Genomic DNA, 19,983 nt, shown 5'->3' with positions numbered 1-19,983 from the left:
GCCGCCAGGGAATACTGTTTCCATGAAAGGGTGTACATGGTCCGCAACAATGCTAAGGTAGGTGGTACATGTCAAAGTAACATCCACATGGATGGCAGGACCCAAGTTTTCCCAGCAGAACATTGCCCAAAGCATCACACTGCCTCCGCCGGCTTGCCTTCTTCCCATAGTGCATCCTGGTGCCATGTGTTACCCGGCCATCCATGTGATGTAAAAGAAAACGTTATTCACCAGACCAGGCAATCTTCCATTGCTCCGTGGTCCAGTTCTGATGCTCATGTGCCCACTGTTGGTACTTTCGGCGGTGGACAGTGGTCAGCATGGGCACCCTGACTTGTTTGCAGCTATGCAGCTCCATACGCAACGAACTGTGATGCACTGTGTATTCTGACACCTTTCTATCCGAATCAGCATTAACTTCTTGCACAATTTGAGCTACAGTAGCTTGTCTGTTTGATCGGCCCACACGGGCCAGCCTTCGCTCCCCACGTGCGTCAATGAGCCTTGGCCGCCCATGACCCTGTTGCCAGTTCACCACTGTCCTTCCTCGGACCGCTTTTTGATAGATACTGACCACTGCAGATTGGCAACACCCCACAAGAGCTGCAGTTTTGGAGATGCTCTGACCCAGTCGTATAGCCATCACAATTTGGCCCTTGTCAAACTCGCTCAAATCCTAACACTTGCCCATTTTTCCTGCTTCTAACACATCAACTTCTGAGGACAAAATGTTCACTTGCTGCCTAATATATCCCACCCACTAACATGTGTCGCGATGAAGAGATAATCAGTGTTATTCACTTCACCTGTCAGTGGTCTTAATGATATGCCTGATTGGTGTGTGTGTATATATATCCTAGAACACCATTCCAATTTGATGTCAAGTATACAGTTTATGTCAAGTTTAGACTAAACCAGTGTTAGGTGTTTCTACAGCAGTGTTTTTCATCAGCATCATTTCCGTCTGATTTTAGGGATAACTTATGGGTAGGGTTAGGTTAGGGGTATAGGGATATGGTTAGGACTACCACTTTCAGACAGGAATTTTGTTCCGGGTCCAGGATCAACAAAATATGTTGATCCAGGAACATGTCTTACTTGGCGAAACGCACGCACGCACCCACAAACATACATAATTTTTTTAAATCTCTCATTTCAATTATTTACTTTTTCAGAGCTCATCAAATGGCGTGACGGTGGGAACTCCGAATACTGCCACCATCACCATCCTGTCTAATGATAATGCCTTCGGAATAATTTCCTTCAACTCAGTAAGTTTCTTTTTATTTCCTCATTGAACAGCAGGAAGAAGCTGTTCAGAGCATGCTGGGGATGGGTGACTGTAAGCGTGGGGGGTTGGTTCGATGGATGGGAAAGTGCGAGTGAGGGAGTGGTGCGGGTCAGATGCCTGAGAGGAAAGGTTGCTGAGATGGGAGTCCAAGGAAACTACTTAGTTGCCTAGAATTTTAAGAGAAAATGCAAGCAATTTACTGAATAGTTTAGCTTGTTAATAATGTATATTTCAATGCTGTCATGGAAACTGACTGTTCATACTATCACATTGACATTGAAATTAGATTTTTTTTTTCCCTCATTACAATTTTTTATTTTTATAATAATACTAATATGAGATTCCGAAGAGAGGAGAATGTTGTGAATGTCAGTAAAACTATGCAACTGTAAGCCACATAACAATATGATGGATGTATTGTGTCAGGATTACATTCATAACACACACATTCATACTATATAGAACATACTTTTTTAACACTTGCGAAGAAAGTACTTATTCAAAAGAAGTACCTACTCAGACAATATGCCATGTCCGATACAGCCTAGTTATCCTGAAGATTTAGATATCTAGTTAGATAGCTAGTTCTAGTTAATTCGAGTTGTAAATAAACTCTGCGGGGCCTTGGGCCTCCAGAAGCAGAATTGGACACATGTGCCAAAGGATCTCTTAATCTGTTAATGCAGTTCTTGATATCACTCATTTCTAATTTCGTCATGCATGAAACAGTGATTTAGGTTTGCTTTCTGTTTAGACCTCCCTCATTACTGTGGAGGAGCCAAGAGGTAGAAGCCAGTATGTGCCTCTCACTCTTCTCCGAGAGAAAGGAACCTATGGAACTGTGACTGTCAACTTTGAGGTGAGCATTGCCAGAAATGTTTTGACTCTGCTAATGAAAATTTTTTTATAATCTTTATTTATTTATAAATGACTTGACCTTGCTGTTGCTGATTCTATTGCATATTCTCTACATTTATTTATTTATATTTATTTATGAATTCACAGATTTTTGGTGGTCCGAATCCTGCCAGTGAAGATCTCAGTCCAGACCTGGGGAATATCACTATTCCTCCTGGTCGTGCTGTTGTAGTTTTCGGCATCATGATACAAGATGACAAGGTACGTTTTTTTATTTATTTTAATAAACACAAAAGAAATCACATGCATAATGACAGCTTAAAGTTAATGTGAAATCCGTTCGCAATTTTTTCTGTGTTTTTCTGAGAGAAGTGTCTTTTTAATGAGAAAAACATGCAGACCGAGACTTGTTTTCATCTATTCACAATTGATTGGATTGTGAGAAGTGGGTTACATTTAGAAACCCAAGTGGGTTACATTTTAGGTTACACAGTAGAGGCTGAAAAATAAGAGGGCCATGAATGTGTATTTTGACTATATTATGTGTGTATGCTATAAAATGCTTTAAATAAAAGATGTATATATATATATTTTTTTGTGAATAAAAAACTGTTGTCAAGATTCAAAACGAGTTAAAATTCGGTTCAGATAATCAAGGCAAACTGATTTTTAATAAAAGAACAAAGTATTAGTCTTTTCTTGGAATAACACGAAGAAGAAAAATAAATAAATTCACAATAAGTCCAGGAACGTGCAGTAAACAATACATTTTGGTTTTGTTCTGACCTTAATGAAACATCACGTCAATAGTTAGATGTTCTGCATTCGTCTTAATCATAATATGTGTTGTTTTTGATCTCACATCTCCTTTAGCTTCCAGAAGAGGATGAAACCTTCACAGTGCGTTTGACAGAAGCAGCTGGCGGAGCTTTACTCAATCCTAACAGAAGCAGTGTGCAGATCAAGATCTCCCGTAATGATGCTCCCATCCGCTTCTTCAAGCCCACACTGGTTGTGCCGGAGAACATCGGTGTCATTTCTCTTACCGTTACACGTGGTAGAACTGAGGATGGACTTCTGATCGGTTCTGATGACAGAACAGTGTCTGTGGCCTATGCAGTCGTTACGGGCAATGGAGAGGCCAGTGCTACTCTGCTGGCTGACTTTGTGGATCTTCAGACAGAGAGGATGGTTGTTTTCCCTCCAGGGGTCCATGAAACAGAACTCCGCTTCAGCATTAGAGATGACAACATTCCGGAGATCGCAGAGTCTTTCCAGGTGGTTCTTCTGGAAGAGACCCTATTGGGTGACGCTGTGCTGATGACTCCGAGTATGGCACTTGTGACCATCGAGCCCAATGATAAACCTTATGGAGTCCTGTCAATCAGTCCTTCCCCCTTGCAACCACACATCATCAATGAAGACCTGAACCCAATGTGAGTAGATTAATAAAAATAAAAAAAACATTTTCGGTCACACACCAAGGCTGCATGTATTTGATCAGAAATAAAGTAAAACAGTAATATTGTGAAATATTATTTTATTATATAGGCTAATATTTAGTGCTGTCAATCGATTACAAAAAAAGTAGACACAATTTCTGTAATTAATCTCGATTAATCACAATTTTTATAAAATACACTATTTTTTACTAATCACTATTAATGAAGGTCAGTATCACTGATACCAATACTACTGTCTTACATTTTTTTCTCAGTTTTAGCCATTAATTATAGCCATTCAACATTACAGTATAATTGAAAGCTATTTTAACTTTTAATAGGCTTTAAGTTAACTTAGCTTTGCCTTTAAAATATCATATCAGGGTTCAACACTAAGGTTTTTTCCCCTGTCAAAATGCACGAAAAGTTTTTGTTTTCGTTATTTTTGACCCATGTAACCTATTAAACAGTGCTTTAGGATGTTCAGGTAGGTCTAACAGGTAGGAAATGGGGCTGCACGATTTGGGGGGAAACATCGCGATTAATTGCGATTATTCTGGTTAAAATTACGATTGTGATTTAAAATGCGATTTATTATTATTTATTTATTTTTACAAGTGAAAAGTGTGTGTATATAACATTTTGTGTTTTATATATTAATATGGCTAATAATAATAATTATGATTATTATTATTGCTAAATAAAAATAAGAAATATTACTTTTACAATAACATTTTCATTATTCAAATTTTAAAATAGCATTTAAGAATAAATATAACATTATAATAATAATAATATTTATATTTTGCAGAAAACTTATTATACAAAAAAAAATATGGCTTACCTGTTAATATGCAGACAGCCTATGACTAAAAATCATTAGAAAGGTCTAAGGATTTATGTAAAAACAAAATATATTTCTTATTATAAAGATCTGTGCTTTTTATCTGTGATATCAATTTCTGAAAGTCTATGTCTTTAATATGAAATATGAGCCTCTTATGCATCCACTGTGGGAATTAAAACTCCTGTACATTGAAGGAAAACATATGGATTGTCATATACATTTATTTAGAAGTATTATTTTTCTTATTTTCTACCCAAAAGTTTAATTCATACTGGAGGCCAGAGGGCGCCCTCGAGCAGAAACTCCACATTTTCCTCAGAAAGTAATTGTTTTCAGGAAATCCCTATGGGAAATTCCTAATGTGAAGCTAGCTCTGTAGGCTGAATAAAACGAAGATAGAAATGCTTTCACTGATTAAACATGAAGACAATACTTCTGCCTCAAGATATGGTGTATTTGAGTTCTTCAAGCCTTCTCGGGTATTTTCATAATAATAAAGTATTCAGTGCTGATTGACATTCTGTGATAAGAAGCAACATCAGCTCGACTGACTATATGAAGGGAGTTAAAACCTGTTATTAAACGTTGTATTTTGTTGGACAGGTTTATGAACGCTTTGCATTACTAGTTTGTGAAGATGTTTGACACGTGTTGCTTTTTCAAACGCACGTTATAAGCGACTTTCAGACGGAGGAGCGCTTACTGATCACAGAGCAGCTCTTCACTGACACGCTGGGCATTTATTTATTTCATTAAAATCGCAGCCTTTGCGCTTTCATAATCGAACAGAAGCCAAATCGCGATTGCGGGTTCGATTTCGATTAATCGTGCAGCCCTAGTAGGAAACATACAGAAATTGAATAAAGTTATCAAACACTTCACAGTCTTCACTGCATAAATTATAAATTAAAAATAGATTCATTCTTATTAAAGCTACAAACATTATTCACTCAAGAGCAGTGAGTGAGGGATTTTCTCTTTGTCTTTTTTTTAATTAACATTAATCACAGACAGCTGTAGGTTTATTAGGCTACTGTCACTTTAAGGCACATGACCCAGATCTAGAGCTGCAACTAACGATTATTTTTTCTGTCGACTAATCTAACGATTATTTTTTCGATTAGCCGACTAATCTAACGATTATTTTTCCAGATTAGCCTTATTATTCTTTTTTTACTGATTATTGTATTTCAAAGAGGGCAGTGAATTTGTATATTATTTTAACATGAAATCAATGAATGATGACAATATTAATTGTATTTCAGGAAGGGTACATAGTATGCCATTTTATAATGAAATATATGAACACAAGAAGCTTTTTAAACATAATATATAATGAAACTATTCATCATAAAATGTATACAGAGTAGGCCTAATTAGGAAAAGTTGTTTACTATAGTAGTTGAGTATGATTTACTTATTGATTTGTGTCAATAGTAAACGAAAATGCACTTGTATTTATCTGCAAAAGGTTCACATACAGGAGCTTTCAGCATAGTTTTAATGTATAACTAGTCGTCTATTTTGAAGATACATGTGCATAAACAACGACTAAAGCTGCCAGAAGTTTTTGCCCAAACTTCAAAGACATATTTAAATGATTAAAGCTAGAGCCATATCTTAACTTTAATGTTACTTTAATCATGCAAACTACCTATATACAGCATGTTATTATGCATATGTGTTTGGGACAGAGGGGAACCGGGTCGCATTAACAGGAGATATATGCAGCCCATAATAAATAAAAGCACGAGACGTACTGGGGTCGGAGAAGAACCCCGGAAAATGTGACCGTCTGTTGCAATACACGCGCCACGGTTCAGCTGCGCGAGAGAACACTGGCAGCAGGGTTGCCAGGTTTACACAACAAAACCCACTCATTCGTTACACAAAACTAGCCCAAAACAAGCCCAATCGCGTTTCGGGGAGGTTCTCTGGTAAACATCGCGTTCGGGGGGTTAAATATGTGTGTTTTTTTGCTTCAACCCGCGGACATGAGACACAGCCCGCGGCAACAGTGTAGAAGTAGTCCAATTCCGTGGGGAAAAAAGCGGACTTGGCAACACTGACTGCAGTGTGAAAGCTCCCGTTCTCCACGCGCACAGCTTCTGCTCTGCTCAGTGTGAAACCGGCGTTACACAGCGAACAAAGCACAGTTTTATTCGGCTTCTGTTTAAAGTACTCCCACACTTTTGAATGTCGCGGTCTGGCTTTATATGATAAATGATCATTTTCACTATGCCCGGGAGCAGAAGCTGCCATTATTCTAGATCTTCTGTTCCATTCTAGAACGTAAATAATGTGCCGCCGACGCGTCGACGCATTTCACGCACGTCGACGTATTTTCGTAGTCGACGTCATCGACGACGTCGACGCGTCGTTGCAGCCCTACCCAGATCTGACACATCTTATTTTCTCTCAACTCTGTGTTCATTTGTACACGTTTTAACTCATTTTTTAACTCATTTGTGCTTATGGTTGAGTTTTGGCATCATTTTGTGTGTTTTTGTCCAAACGCCAATGCAATACTGTCGTGCTGTGTGAAGCGTCATTTTGTGAGCTGTTATGTGTTTGTTCACAGAGGCCCAGTAAAGATTTGAAAATTGAGATTTTTTTGCGTCTTATCGCTTGAATGGTTTAAAAGCACTTGAATGATAGCGTGATTGTATACTGTAGCGCAGCCAAAGGAAAAAACAGGTGCTGTGTTAATTGCATGAACAAGTAATTTTCAAATATTCAAATATTTAGTGTTAACGCATTAATTTTGACATCACTAATAATAATAGTATATTCATATTTTATCATTTAATTTTTTTTTTATTCCTGTGATGTCAAAGCTGAATATTTTAATCAGCCATTACTCCAGTCTTCAATGTCACATAAATCCTTCTAATATACTGATTTGGTGCTCACCTCTTAATATTTGTGTGTAAACCATAATACAAAATTTTTTTAGGATTATTTGATGAATAGAAAGTTCAAAAGAACTGCATTTATTTGAAATGTCTTTTGAATCTTTTGTAATGTCACTTTTGATCAATTTAATACAATTTAATTACTGTCCCCAAACCTTTTAATAGTAGTGCATACTGTATATAAAATATAATATGATGTAACATATCATAAATATCATATAATGATAAAGTTTATCTGTCTCAGATACGAAGGCATCATCATTGTGCGGAACGGAGGAACTCACGGAGCGGTTTCAGTTCAATGGAATATTACGAGAAACTCCACGGATAGGACTCCAGTCTCTGTCGACCTGAACCCTGCATCAGGCACCCTGAGGTTTGCTGAGGGCCAGATGAGTGCTGTCATGCCTTTAAACATCACTCAGGACAGCCTTCCTGAAGAAGCAGAGGCCTTCCTCCTCAGATTGATTCCAGGATCTGTACAAGGAGGGGCTGAAGTGGATGAGCCTATGGATGTGAGTGCTTGGCATGTGTTTGGTTTTTAACTAATGCATTTAATGAATGTGTTTGGATTGCAGATCATAGATCGGTGGTTGCTCAATTCTGAGGTGGATTTAGTTAGGAAAGAGTGCGATTTGACGTTGATGACAACTTGAAGCACTCTAATTTTTGGAAGGAAAATATTATTATTCATAGTGTGCCCGGGCACTGGTTGTCTTACATGTTGAAATGTCACCCTCTTTGATATTCTAGATGTTTATGCTTAATTTCAGACAGCCATGGCAGCAGATCCCTTTTGGACCTCACTGGGAGGTTTGTGGTGAGACATCCAGGGAGGTTGTTGTCTTACTCTGGCTCAGACCCCTTGTCAAAGAGGAAGTTCCCGGATCAGAGCTGGTTCTTAGTTACCATCTGGGCAGCACTTAGTCCGTTTAAGCGGATGTGGCGTAAAATGAGACACATGTGTCTCTCTGGCACAGCAGCATCACAGACTACTTGTTGCACTGAGTGTCACTTGGGTGTTCCCTTCATGTGGTCCCAGCACAAAATAGCCCACAGCAGAGCCTGTGGGTGGCTGTGTGTTCTCTTTATAACTTGTCTGTTGCAAGTTTGATTATGTGTGAAAGGGGTGGATAAATCCAACCCGTGTTTATGTATTAACCCATCAGTAAGTGTGAGCAGAAGTTTGATAGCTGAATTGGCTTTGCAGGATGTGAAAACTAAGTGTGAGGAGCCTATTTATGTCAACTCTCTGTAAATTCACTGAAAAATCCACAAATTGCAGTACTACAAATATTTAGAGAGGTCTTGTGCCTTGGTCTGATGAGGCTTGGGTAAATGACAGAGTAATAAACTAGCTCATGAATGCTATTTTTACGCTCTCGTGAGGTCTAATGAAAGAGAAGGGCTTTCTAAGATTAGTTCACTGTGAGTTTTACACAGATAGTCTGATGTTACATTCACTGTAATGAATGGTGACAGTTGTTTATTGCTGCGTGTTACAGGTTTCTATATAGAGAGGAAAATATCAGGTTATGTTAGAGTTCATCACAAAAAGAAACTGAACTTTAGAGCAATGTTTCAGTTGCAGCCTATTTAATCCATTTGTGAGAATGTGAATTACTACAGATAATATTGAGTCTTCCCTCAGTTATGATTGGGGTAAAAAAAATTAAATCCAGACACGCTGTGACATGAGATTTTGTCATAACATGCATAACGGCATGGCATGCATACAAAGAGCAACAGGGGATTCTATTTTTTTTTTTTTTTTAATTCATTTGTGTTGAATATCTTTCTTTTTTTTTGCGTTACTTGAAAGTGAGAATGGATAGTGATAGATTCACAACAAATGAATTCAAATTTGGAAACGAGTGTATACAATGACTTTTTAAAGAAATTGATTATGTACTTATCCATTTCATTGTGATTGGATACCCACACACTCTTGTGACTGTCATTAATGACAGAATTTTCATTTTTGGGTGAACTAACCCTTTAAGAGATTGCACTTTGTGCATTGGAAGCACTCAAATGTCTGTTTTGTATAGCTACCTCTTTATAACAGGAAGTTATTTATTCATTTTTTCAGAAGTTGTAGCATATTCCTTTTGTAAAGCTACAGAACTTGTTTGACTCAATGTTTTGTAAATTTGAGCCATGTGTTTATTAAGGTCTTCAATAAAACAAGATGAGAACTTAAATATTCCCAGCACTTTCTGTGATGTAGTGCTTTTTTTATCTTTTTCATCAAACCGCAGTTTTTGCAAGTTCCCGCAATTTCATCGCATAAAATTGCATAAATATCCCGCATTTTCCATCGCATTTTTTAATAAAACGTGCCGCATAATCAAGGATTTTTGCCCGCAACAATCACAAAAAAAAGCTGAATTTTTCTGGAAGGACTGTATAATGTACTGTAATGTCATCATTGCCTCACGCTTATCTCTTCCAAACCCGTATGACTCTCTTCTGTGGAACATAAAAGAATATTATTTTGAGAAATGCCTAGTTTAGTTTACTTTTTGATTACCAGCATCCTTTAAAACACTTCTTTTATGTCCCACTTTTGTTTTCGAAAGAATATGCGTTTTAAAGTTTATTCTGGACTCTGGACACATAGGCTAAGTGAATTACTGTATTTTTCCTTGTTGGAACAAACTAAAGGGCAAGTGATTAAAATGATTGTCTATACAAGTAATTGTCTATAACTAAGCTTAACTATGGAAGACAGAACATTCCTGTAAGGATACTGAACTATATTGTTCTTCCTTCACAGATGGTATTCTTCATTCAAGATAGCGATGATGTATATGGTCAATTTGGCTTTCATCCAAGAAGGAATCAAAGTATTCAGAGTCAGCCAGAGGGACGCTTCCTGTCACTTAGCTTCCTCCGAGAAGGAGGGACCATGGGAGTGGTACGACTTACCCTAACTGCCCTCTACATACCTGCCAGACCTTTGGACCCCTCACGAGCCAGGGATGGGGTTCTGAATGGTACCAGTGTCAACAGTGTGCTGTTCAGTTCCGGTCAGTCACAAGCTCAACTCATCTTGCCCATCCGAAATGATGCCTTTCTGCAGAACGGGGCTCATTTCCTCATACAGGTAGGATATGTCATTCAAAGACCTTCTGACAATGTCAAGAACTGCATATACTGAAACAATGTATAGCTTGAATGTTCTGTGGTTAAAAGCATATGTATAAATATAAAGGACTTTAACTATGAGGCTGTTTATTTATTTATTTAAAATAGTTTTAAGTTGAAGTTTCTCTGTGAAGGTTCTTCTAAGAGTTTTTTTTTATATAATTTAAGCCCGGTACCTAAAAGCATCAACAGTTTGTTGCTCATTAGTTAGCAATGTTGTGATGATGTGCACTACTGTAAAAAAAAAAAAGAAGAAAGAAATCAATGCTTTTATTTAGCAAGGGTACGCTAAATTTATCAAAAGTGAATAAATACATTTATAATGCTACAAAAAATGTCTAAATCAAATAAATGCTGTTCCTTTGAATGATCTATTGATCAATTCATCAATGAATACTGGTAAAAAAAAATATATCATGGTTTTTACAAAAAACTATTTTCAATACTGATAATAAGTGTTTCTTGAGCTTCAAATCTGCATATTAGAATGATTTTTTAGGGATCATGTGACACTGAACTGGAGTAATGGCCGGCAGAGTTATTCATATGACACTAGTATAAAACATTTCCAATAGAGACAGAGCGTATTTAGGCCACGCCCACACCGGGGGGGGAAACAATCCAACGCTCTCCATTGACTTTGCGGGAGGCTGCCTCATTGTCATTTCACTTATAACAAAAAACAGAACAATGTCTAAAAGCTGATATGTGACAAGGTGTACAGCAAACAAGCTAAAAAACACAGAAATAAGTTTTTATACGCTGTCGACCCAAAAAAACGAGCGTTTAAGAAGATAAAAGTGGATACAGGCAATACGAAGTGAAGCTTCAGCAGGAAGAATGGGGAAATTTTGGGATCCTGACACTCAGTATGCCTCAATATGTCTATGTGTGCAGTAAACATTTTGTCACTGTTAAGTCAAATATCCAAATGTCCGTTTTATATATTATATTTACTGTCGCTGATTACGTTCCCCTCTAGTCGTCGTAGTTCTCAGTGTAATATGGCCCGCGCGCTCTGTCTCAATGGCCTGAATCCACTTTTTTGTACTTAAACGCTCGTTTTTTGGGTCAGCAGCTTATAAAAACGTCTAGGTTTTTGCTTCTGGGTTTTGTTTAGCTTGTTTGCTGTACACCTTGTCACATATCAGCTTTTATACATTGTTCAGTTTTTTGTTATAAGTCCGAAATGACAAAAAGGCCGCTTCACGCAATGCAAAGTCAATGGAGACGGTTTGATTGTTTCCCCCCCCCGGTGGGCGTGGTCTTCAGATTATGACGCGTGTCGCTCTGTCTCTATTGACATTTTTTGTAAAATCAATTTCCATTTTTCTAATATTGTTGCAAACAGGCGATTTAACAGGTCATTGTTTCATGTCTCTCCTTAGTTGGACAGTGTGCAGTTGGAGAATATCACCCCACCAATCCCATCTGTGAGTCCCCGCTTTGGAGGAGCTTTGAACATATCCCTAATCATCACACCTGATATTGCTAACGGAGAGATTGGCTTCACCAGTAATCAGACAGTGGTGGCGCTGGAACCAGAAGATTCAAACACCAGCTTGGTATGCAAGACTCTCATGGACAAATGTCTTTCTTTAAATTGTTAAAGATCCTGTTTTAATGTAGAAATACAATCCTGGGTTTTTGATGTGGTCTCAGACTTTTTGGACCCTACTGTATAATTGGATGGAGAAAATATGGAAAAATTATTCTCTCTGCCTCTAGATAACTCTTCAGCTGAGGCGAGATGGGACTGATGGTCAGGCAGTGGTCTTCTGGAGGCTGCGGCCCACTGGGGAGAACAGAGAGGATGTCATTGAGGGTGATATTTCACCTTTTACTGGATCAGTCAAGTTCCTCTCAGGACAAAGTGAAGCAGTGATTAACATCACTGTAATGGCTGACAACATCCCAGAGATCAATGAAACCGTCATTCTTACATTAGACAGGTCTGTTTTACTTGTTATAATGACATTCAGACATTTTAAGGTGTGATTTATGTGTCCAAATACTTATTGGGTCCAATAGGCTACATACATACAGTATGTGCAGTTTTGATTGAATCAAAGTGCTTTTTTATTTTGTAATCATTGTGCCGGGACTATCTTTGTCCTCCCCCACTTTTTCTTCGTAGGGTAGAAACCGCTCGCTTTGTAGTGTACTTCGGGTAAGTGTGTACTAGAGAGACTGTGCCTTATTGTGTGCTGTGAATCAACTCTTTATGTGGAAAAGTATCCACTCTGAACTTTCAGGGGCTTTGTCTTAATGTTTCGATGGGGGATGTCTCTTTTATCTGGGTGTGTGAAATGAATAGCAAGAGTGTGTTTGTATATGTTGGGGGTTACTGCACTTGGATGCTGGCAAATGCTGCTTGTACTCATTTAGCACCTCATTTACCGAATTCCTTTATTCTGTCCTGTAAAAACATCAGTGTTTGTATGCATGCAGCACATCCTCTTAATGCGTTTGTTTGGAACACTTCTCCTGCAAGCTCTTTGTCAGGCATTTTACTAATTATCTGGAGCCTTCTGTGCTCAGACCAAGCCAAGATCAGTTTATGCACAAGACCCCCGCTGAGGAGGGAGGATAGCAGGTTGCTCTAAAACATGACTTGTCAAATCAGCTTAACCGAGAGGCCTTAGGTCAAGCATATTTAAGATGCTTTCAGATTCCAGCGTGAACACACTTATACACATCCAAAAGATAAATCTGGCAAATGGTTTGTTACAGTAGGGTATATTATAATACGCAATCATGTTCTGTTTTAAGCAGTACGGGCATATTATTTATAAGATTTATAAGATTATTTATATTTATAAGTCACATAAAATGCATAATATATTACAGTATATTTTTCATCTTTCTAATATTACATTACAGTGTCACTCATTATCACCATATCGTTGTACAGGACGAATGTGGACAACCAGATCCTGAAACCAGGTTTCACCAGCCGAGAAATTGTCATTCTGGAGAACGATGACCCTGGAGGAATATTTGAGTTTTCACCAGTCTCTAAAGGACCTTGGTTTATCAATGTAAGGCATTGATTGATTGACTGACTGACTGACTGACTGACTGACTGACTGACTGATTGCTTGATTGATTGATTCATTCATTCATTCACCCACTCACTCAACCAACCACCCACCCACTCACTCACTTACTCACTCACTCATTCAACCACACATGCACTCCCGACTCACTCACTCACTCACCCCCTCCCTCCCTCACTCCCCCCCTCACTCACTCTCATCCTCCCCCCCACTCACTCACTTACCATCCACTCACCCTAACTCACTCACCCACCCATTCACTTACCCACCCACCCACTCCCTCACTTACTCACTCTCCCCGACTCACTCACTCACTCTCATCCTACCCCCCCCACTCACACACCCATCCACTCACTCACTCACTCACTCACTCACTCACTCACTTACATTCACTCACCCTAACTCACTCACCCACCCATTCACTTACCCACCCACCCACTCCCTCACTTACTCACTCTCCCCGACTCACTCACTCACTCACTCTCATCCTACCCCCCCCACTCACACACCCATCCACTCACTCACTCACTCACTCACTCACTCACTTACATTCACTCACCCTAACTCACTCAACCACCCATGCACTAACTCACTCACTCACTCACTCACTCACTCACTCACTTACATTCACTCACCCTCACTCACTCACTCACCCACCCACTCACTCAACCACCCATGCACTAACTCACTCACTCACACACTCTCAGTCACTTACATTCACTCACCCTAACTCACTCACCCACCCACTCACTCAACCACCCATGCACTAACTCACTCACTCACATACTCACTCACTCACTTACATTCACTCACCCTAACTCACCCACCCACTCACTCAACCACCCATGCACTAACTCACTCACTCACACACACACTCTCACTCACTTACATTCACTCACCCTAACTCACTCAACCACCCACTCACTCAACCACCCATGCACTAACTCACTCACTCACTCACACACTCACTCACTTACATTCACTGACCCTAACTCACTCACTCACCCACCCACCCACCCTCTCACTTAACCACGCATGCACTTACTCGCCCACTCACTCACTTACATTCACTCACCCTAACTCACTCACCCACCCACTCACTCAACCACCCATACACTAACTCACTCACTCACTCACTCACACACTCACTCACTCAATTACATTCACTCACCCTAACTCACTCACTCACTCACTCACTCACACACACACTCACTCACTCACTCACTCACTCACTCACTTACATTCACTCACCCTAATTCACTCACTCACCCACCCACTCACTCAACCACTCATGCACTAACTCACTCACTCACTCACACACTCACACACACACACACACACACACACACACACACACACACACACACACACACTCACTCACTCACTCACTCACTCACTCACTCACTCACTCACATTCACTCACTCACATTCACTCACCCTAACTCACTCACTCATCCACCCACTCACTCAACCACTCATGCACTAACTCACTCACTCACACACACACACACTGACTCAATCACTCACTCACTCACTCACTCACTCACTCACTCACTCACTCACTTAACCACCCATGCACTAACTCACTCACTCACACACTGACTCAATCACTCACTCACTCACCCACTCACTCACTCAACCACGCATGCACTTACTCGCCCACTCACTCACTTACATTCACTCACCCTAACTCACTCACCCACCCACTCACTTAACCACCCATGCACTAACTCACTCACACACTGACTCAATCACTCAATCACTCAATCACTCACTCACTCACTCACTCACTAACTCACTCACTAACTCACTCACTCACTCACTCACTCACTCACTCACTCACTCAGGTCAGCTTCCCAAAGTAGCCTATTTCATGTCAACTACCTGTATACCTACTCATTTTATTTTTCAACTATAATTTTGATCTTAACATTTATTTACTTTTGTTCATTGTGATTATTTGAAAACTACACACAAATGTGACATGTTCGGATGATTTGTTGGCTGTACAGGAGGGGGAGACAGTTGAACTGAGGGTGAGCAGAGAGCAGGGCCAGCTACTCAACCAACTCATAAGATACACAATGATTCCTTCTGGAAATGCTCAGTTTTATGGTGCCACGGGGATCCTAGAGTTCCAGCCAGGGGAGAGAGAAGTGATGGTGGCCCTAGTAGCCAAACCTGATGGAATACCAGAGGTTAGTCCTCAGGACTAATGTTTAGTGGTGACTAATGATTAACATAATACTATACCCTGTAATGAACTGACCTTGTGCCACGTAAGATGATCTATAAAGTCCCTTACATTTCACTTAACATTTGTTTCACCCTTCACATTTGCTAAGAAATTACAAATTGAAGTAAACCTGACTTATAAAAGTTTGTTTGATGTTTTGTTTTCAGCTAGATGAGACATTCTCTGTGGTCCTTAGTAGCCACAGCACGCCAGCTAGTCGCCTTGGTAACCGAAGGCAGGTCAACATTACCGTGCGTAAGAGTGATGACCCATTTGGGGTCATTGAGTTCATTCAACCTGGCTTAGACTTCACCATCAATGAGAGTAAAGCCATGAATGTTCATTCAGGTACAGAGCTCTTTAAGCAACAGCTTTGGGTCACTTTACTTTCTTTTAATTTCAGTCAGTTTGTTTCAGTTTGTTAGTTTAAAATAACATCTCATGCCGATCTCTGATAGCATCCTACCCCATTGGGAGAAGCAGGGGTAGGTTTGGGAATGTGTCAGTCTTCTGGATTCTTGAGCCGACCCATTCAGGAGACATCAACCCAGTGCAGGGTGAGATCATCTTTGTTGAAGGGGAGTACCTGAAGAACCTGACCCTATTTTCTGTGCCAGATGAGGTAAGCTTCAGGGGTTGTAGATGCTTCTGTTTAAGGAGGACAACCATATTTATATTACTAACTGATCTTTTGCTTGATGCAGATTCCAGAGAAAATGGAAAATTTCACCATCACCCTTCTGAATACAACGGGTGGAGCAAGACTAGGAAACAATCTCAGTGCAAGGTTAAGCATTCGTGAGAATGATGATCCAATATATTTTGCTGGTATGTTTGGGATATATTATAATGCAAAATATTAATTTAAAGACTAAAAGGTTACAAATGAACCCGCTACTTAAAAATCCAGCATTGCTGGTCACCACATTTTTCAGAAAGGGAAAAAAAAGTTTAGAAGAAAAAAAAATTGCCCTAAAGTTTAAAATAAGTAGAAAAGTCACATTATGACGTGTAAATTCATATTGTGGGAAATAAAGCAACAATTGTGGGAAGCTTATATACAGTATATAAACAAATTAATATCTTTGCGAAAGGGGAAAGCGAACGGCTTTTGAAGCAGGTCGGCTGAGCGCGCATGTAAGTTTTGAACATATTCTTTAGTCCTGTTGCACGACTCAAGTAGCTTGATTCTCCTACTAATATTTTATTTCGTTTTATTGTAACCTCTACAAAAAAAAAAAAAAACTCTCAATTAAACAATTCACAATATTACTGTTTGTAATGTACATTGATCAAATAAATGCATAAACAAACTTAAAATAATCTTACCAAACCTAAACATCTAAACGTTATTTTTTATTTATGTGTTTGTTTATTTCTTACTCTGAGGTGGAAACAGTCTTCTATAATCGACCTCTTTGCCAATCCAGGTCATTGTTGTGGTAGGCTATGGTATATTTTATGGCTCATTAATAATTTAAAATGTCATTTTGTTCTTGTTTGTAATGTGTTTTCTAGAGCCTGTGGTTCAGAGAATGCAAGAAGGGGGCGTGGCCAATTTCACCATTCTGCGAGCTGGGCCGGGTAATTTTATTACCACAGTGATGTACCGTTTTGAGTACGGTGACACATCACCAGGTGACTTCATTCCACTGAGTAATGACTCAATGCTGGTCTTTGATTTTGGAGAGTGGATGAAGAATATATCGGTTGCTGTGGTAGATGATGACCTACCAGAGACAGATGAACCATTCTACATAGTTCTCTTCAACGCCACAGGTTTGTCACATCCTCTGCATTAAGTTTGAATTAAACAGACATTCAGTGAATTTTATGTTGCAAACTTTTGGTCGCTTTAAACTTTCTTTGACGTTTGATTTGTGATGCATTAGTTTGGGTGTCAGTCCTACAAATCACCATGTTTTGAGTGCACCGTCTGTATTACCCAATTAGCTTCATTAAATTCCCACTCTGAGAGACAAAAATCCTGCTCTTTAACTCTTCAACTGTTCTGCAGAGCCAATGAACCACCCCATTAAACATTTGTTTTGATTCACACAAAGCTGTTGATTGGCCTTGACTCTCAAAAGCCCTCTCTAATCCCTGTATTGTGGAACACACACACATTCAGGAAATGGGTTGGGTGACTGTAGAAAGTTAATTACTGAACTGTCCTTCTGCACATCACAAAACAAACCCACCCAGAGCTTTCTCTCCGGAGGTTTTGCCACTTGCCCGAGGGACTGCGTTCAGATGCATGCAGGGCGTTATTATGATGTGAAGCTGAGTTTTGAGTTTAATATAATGGATGTGGTTAGCTTGTACCAATTACAACAGTGTCTCATGTAGAGTGGTACAGTATTTAGCATAACGGTTACAATATGTGAATGTTAAGCAAATGCGTTGCCACAAATTTTAAAGCACAAGCATTTGTTAATGAGAAATTTGAAAAAGATTCCGGACAAAATGTTTTTTAATCTTCCTTATAAATCTGTCTGGATTCATGCTTGATCGAACTTTAATTTTGATAATTATTTGAAGGCTTAATTGTGCTAATTTTAACCTTTTTTTATTCTGTAATGGAATATAAAAAATAAAAAAAACTTGGTCACAATGAATATTGCAATTGTTAATTTTGTTTGCTGTATACACTATTGTTTAAAAGTTTGAGGAGTTTTTTTTATTAATATTCTTATGCAGAATTAAATTAAATTGATAAAAATGGCAATAAAAGCATTTGTAATGTTGCAGAAGATTTCTAATACTTTCTATTAAGTGAAAATAAAAAATGCTTCTTCAACAGCAAATCAGCATATTTGAAGGATTTCTGATGGATCATGTGAAACTGAAGACTAGAGTAATTGGGGTTTGCCATCACAGAAATACATGGCATTTTAACATATTGAAATAGGCATCAAGACAGATGTAATGACTTACCCTGCTAATTCTTAAGGTGTAAGAGTTGCCTTGCCGTCTATAAATATGGGAGTATTACAGTAATACTGTACTTGTGTCCTATATTCTTCTGTGCTTGTATATGGATTTTATCAGGTGATGCAGTGGTATATGGTCGAGACTCTGCTACGGTGGTGATTGAGGCCAATGATGATTCCAATGGAATATTCTCTCTGGATTCCACTCAGAAACCAGTAGAGGAGGGAAGAACCAATAACTTTTAGTGAGTCTCCAATTCTCTACAACCTCTTATATACAGTTGAACCAGATGTACATTTTACAGCACAGATTGCTTTTGATTGTAATAAATCAACATTGTCTTTTAGCATTAGAATATAAGTAATCATGGTCTAATGTCTATGAACTTGCGTTTCCATTTGTGTCTCCAGTGTTCTTCGAGACAGAGGACACTTTGGCAATGTCACAATATACTGGCAGCTGTTTGCCAATGACACCCCCCTTGAACTTCACCAGGAATTTCTGAACACATCTGGTTCTATAGTGTTTCGCACAGGGGAGAAGACAAAACCTATAGTTCTTCAAGCCATCTCCGACAAGCTTCCAGAGTTCAACGAGTTTTATGAGCTCAGACTTATGAACATCTCAGGTAAAGTCAATGTCAGTGGCCAATGGTTTAGTTAATCATTCTTAAAGACCCCATGAAAGCAATCTATATGCTAGTCTATAGTCTTTCTCTTCTGGACCAAAATAATGATGACTCATCCTACACTGCACATATTTTTGTCCAATCAAATAGTCACTAGATTGAGATTGATGCCACCTTAAACCAATTGCTGGTTTTAGTTACATGGCAGCCCTGAACTACAGACTTTCAGGAAACAAACTAGCACAAGGTGGTTCAAGACTGTGACATATATAAACGTAACTTACTAATTAATGTAACTAAAACCTATCAGTTTTTTTAAAACTTGGGATGATCCCTTTGAAAAGTCTTGCCCAGTGCATACTCCATGAGGTCTTTAAAGGGTTAGTTCACCCAAAAATGAAAATTCTGTCATTAATTACTCACCCTCATGTCGTTGGACACCCGTAAGACCTCCGTTCATATTCGGAACACAAATTAAGATATTTTAGTTGAAAGCTGATGGCTGAGAAAGGCTTCACACAGGCCTCCATTGGCATTCAGTACATTGACACTTCCAAGATCCATGAAAGGCACTTAAAACGTCGTTACAAAGTCTATCTCACCACAGTGGCTCTACAATAATC

General features: G+C 39.0%; 1 protein-coding gene across 1 annotated transcript in view; it reads left to right on the top strand.

Annotated features, from left to right (window-relative positions):
* adgrv1 (adhesion G protein-coupled receptor V1) overlaps window positions 1–19,983 on the top strand; it is a gene marked incomplete at its 5' end in the record, with an annotated part of 162,086 nt that overhangs the window by 8,083 nt on the left and 134,020 nt on the right. The window contains 16 exons of the mRNA XM_079814345.1: window positions 1,176–1,271; window positions 2,046–2,150; window positions 2,297–2,410; window positions 3,023–3,585; window positions 7,598–7,868; window positions 10,133–10,462; window positions 11,892–12,068; window positions 12,232–12,455; window positions 13,418–13,544; window positions 15,575–15,760; window positions 15,966–16,146; window positions 16,257–16,420; window positions 16,503–16,626; window positions 17,317–17,577; window positions 18,850–18,976; window positions 19,143–19,360. Coding sequence (XP_079670471.1) covers window positions 1,176–1,271; window positions 2,046–2,150; window positions 2,297–2,410; window positions 3,023–3,585; window positions 7,598–7,868; window positions 10,133–10,462; window positions 11,892–12,068; window positions 12,232–12,455; window positions 13,418–13,544; window positions 15,575–15,760; window positions 15,966–16,146; window positions 16,257–16,420; window positions 16,503–16,626; window positions 17,317–17,577; window positions 18,850–18,976; window positions 19,143–19,360 — 3,268 coding nt within the window. The remainder of the gene's footprint in view (window positions 1–1,175; window positions 1,272–2,045; window positions 2,151–2,296; window positions 2,411–3,022; window positions 3,586–7,597; window positions 7,869–10,132; window positions 10,463–11,891; window positions 12,069–12,231; window positions 12,456–13,417; window positions 13,545–15,574; window positions 15,761–15,965; window positions 16,147–16,256; window positions 16,421–16,502; window positions 16,627–17,316; window positions 17,578–18,849; window positions 18,977–19,142; window positions 19,361–19,983) is intronic.

This window comes from Gobio gobio, assembly GCF_949357685.1.
Source record: "Gobio gobio genome assembly, chromosome: 4".
NCBI lineage: Eukaryota > Metazoa > Chordata > Actinopteri > Cypriniformes > Gobionidae > Gobio > Gobio gobio.
Note: the sequence above shows the minus strand (reverse complement) of the source record. Positions and strands in the feature narration are given on the sequence as shown.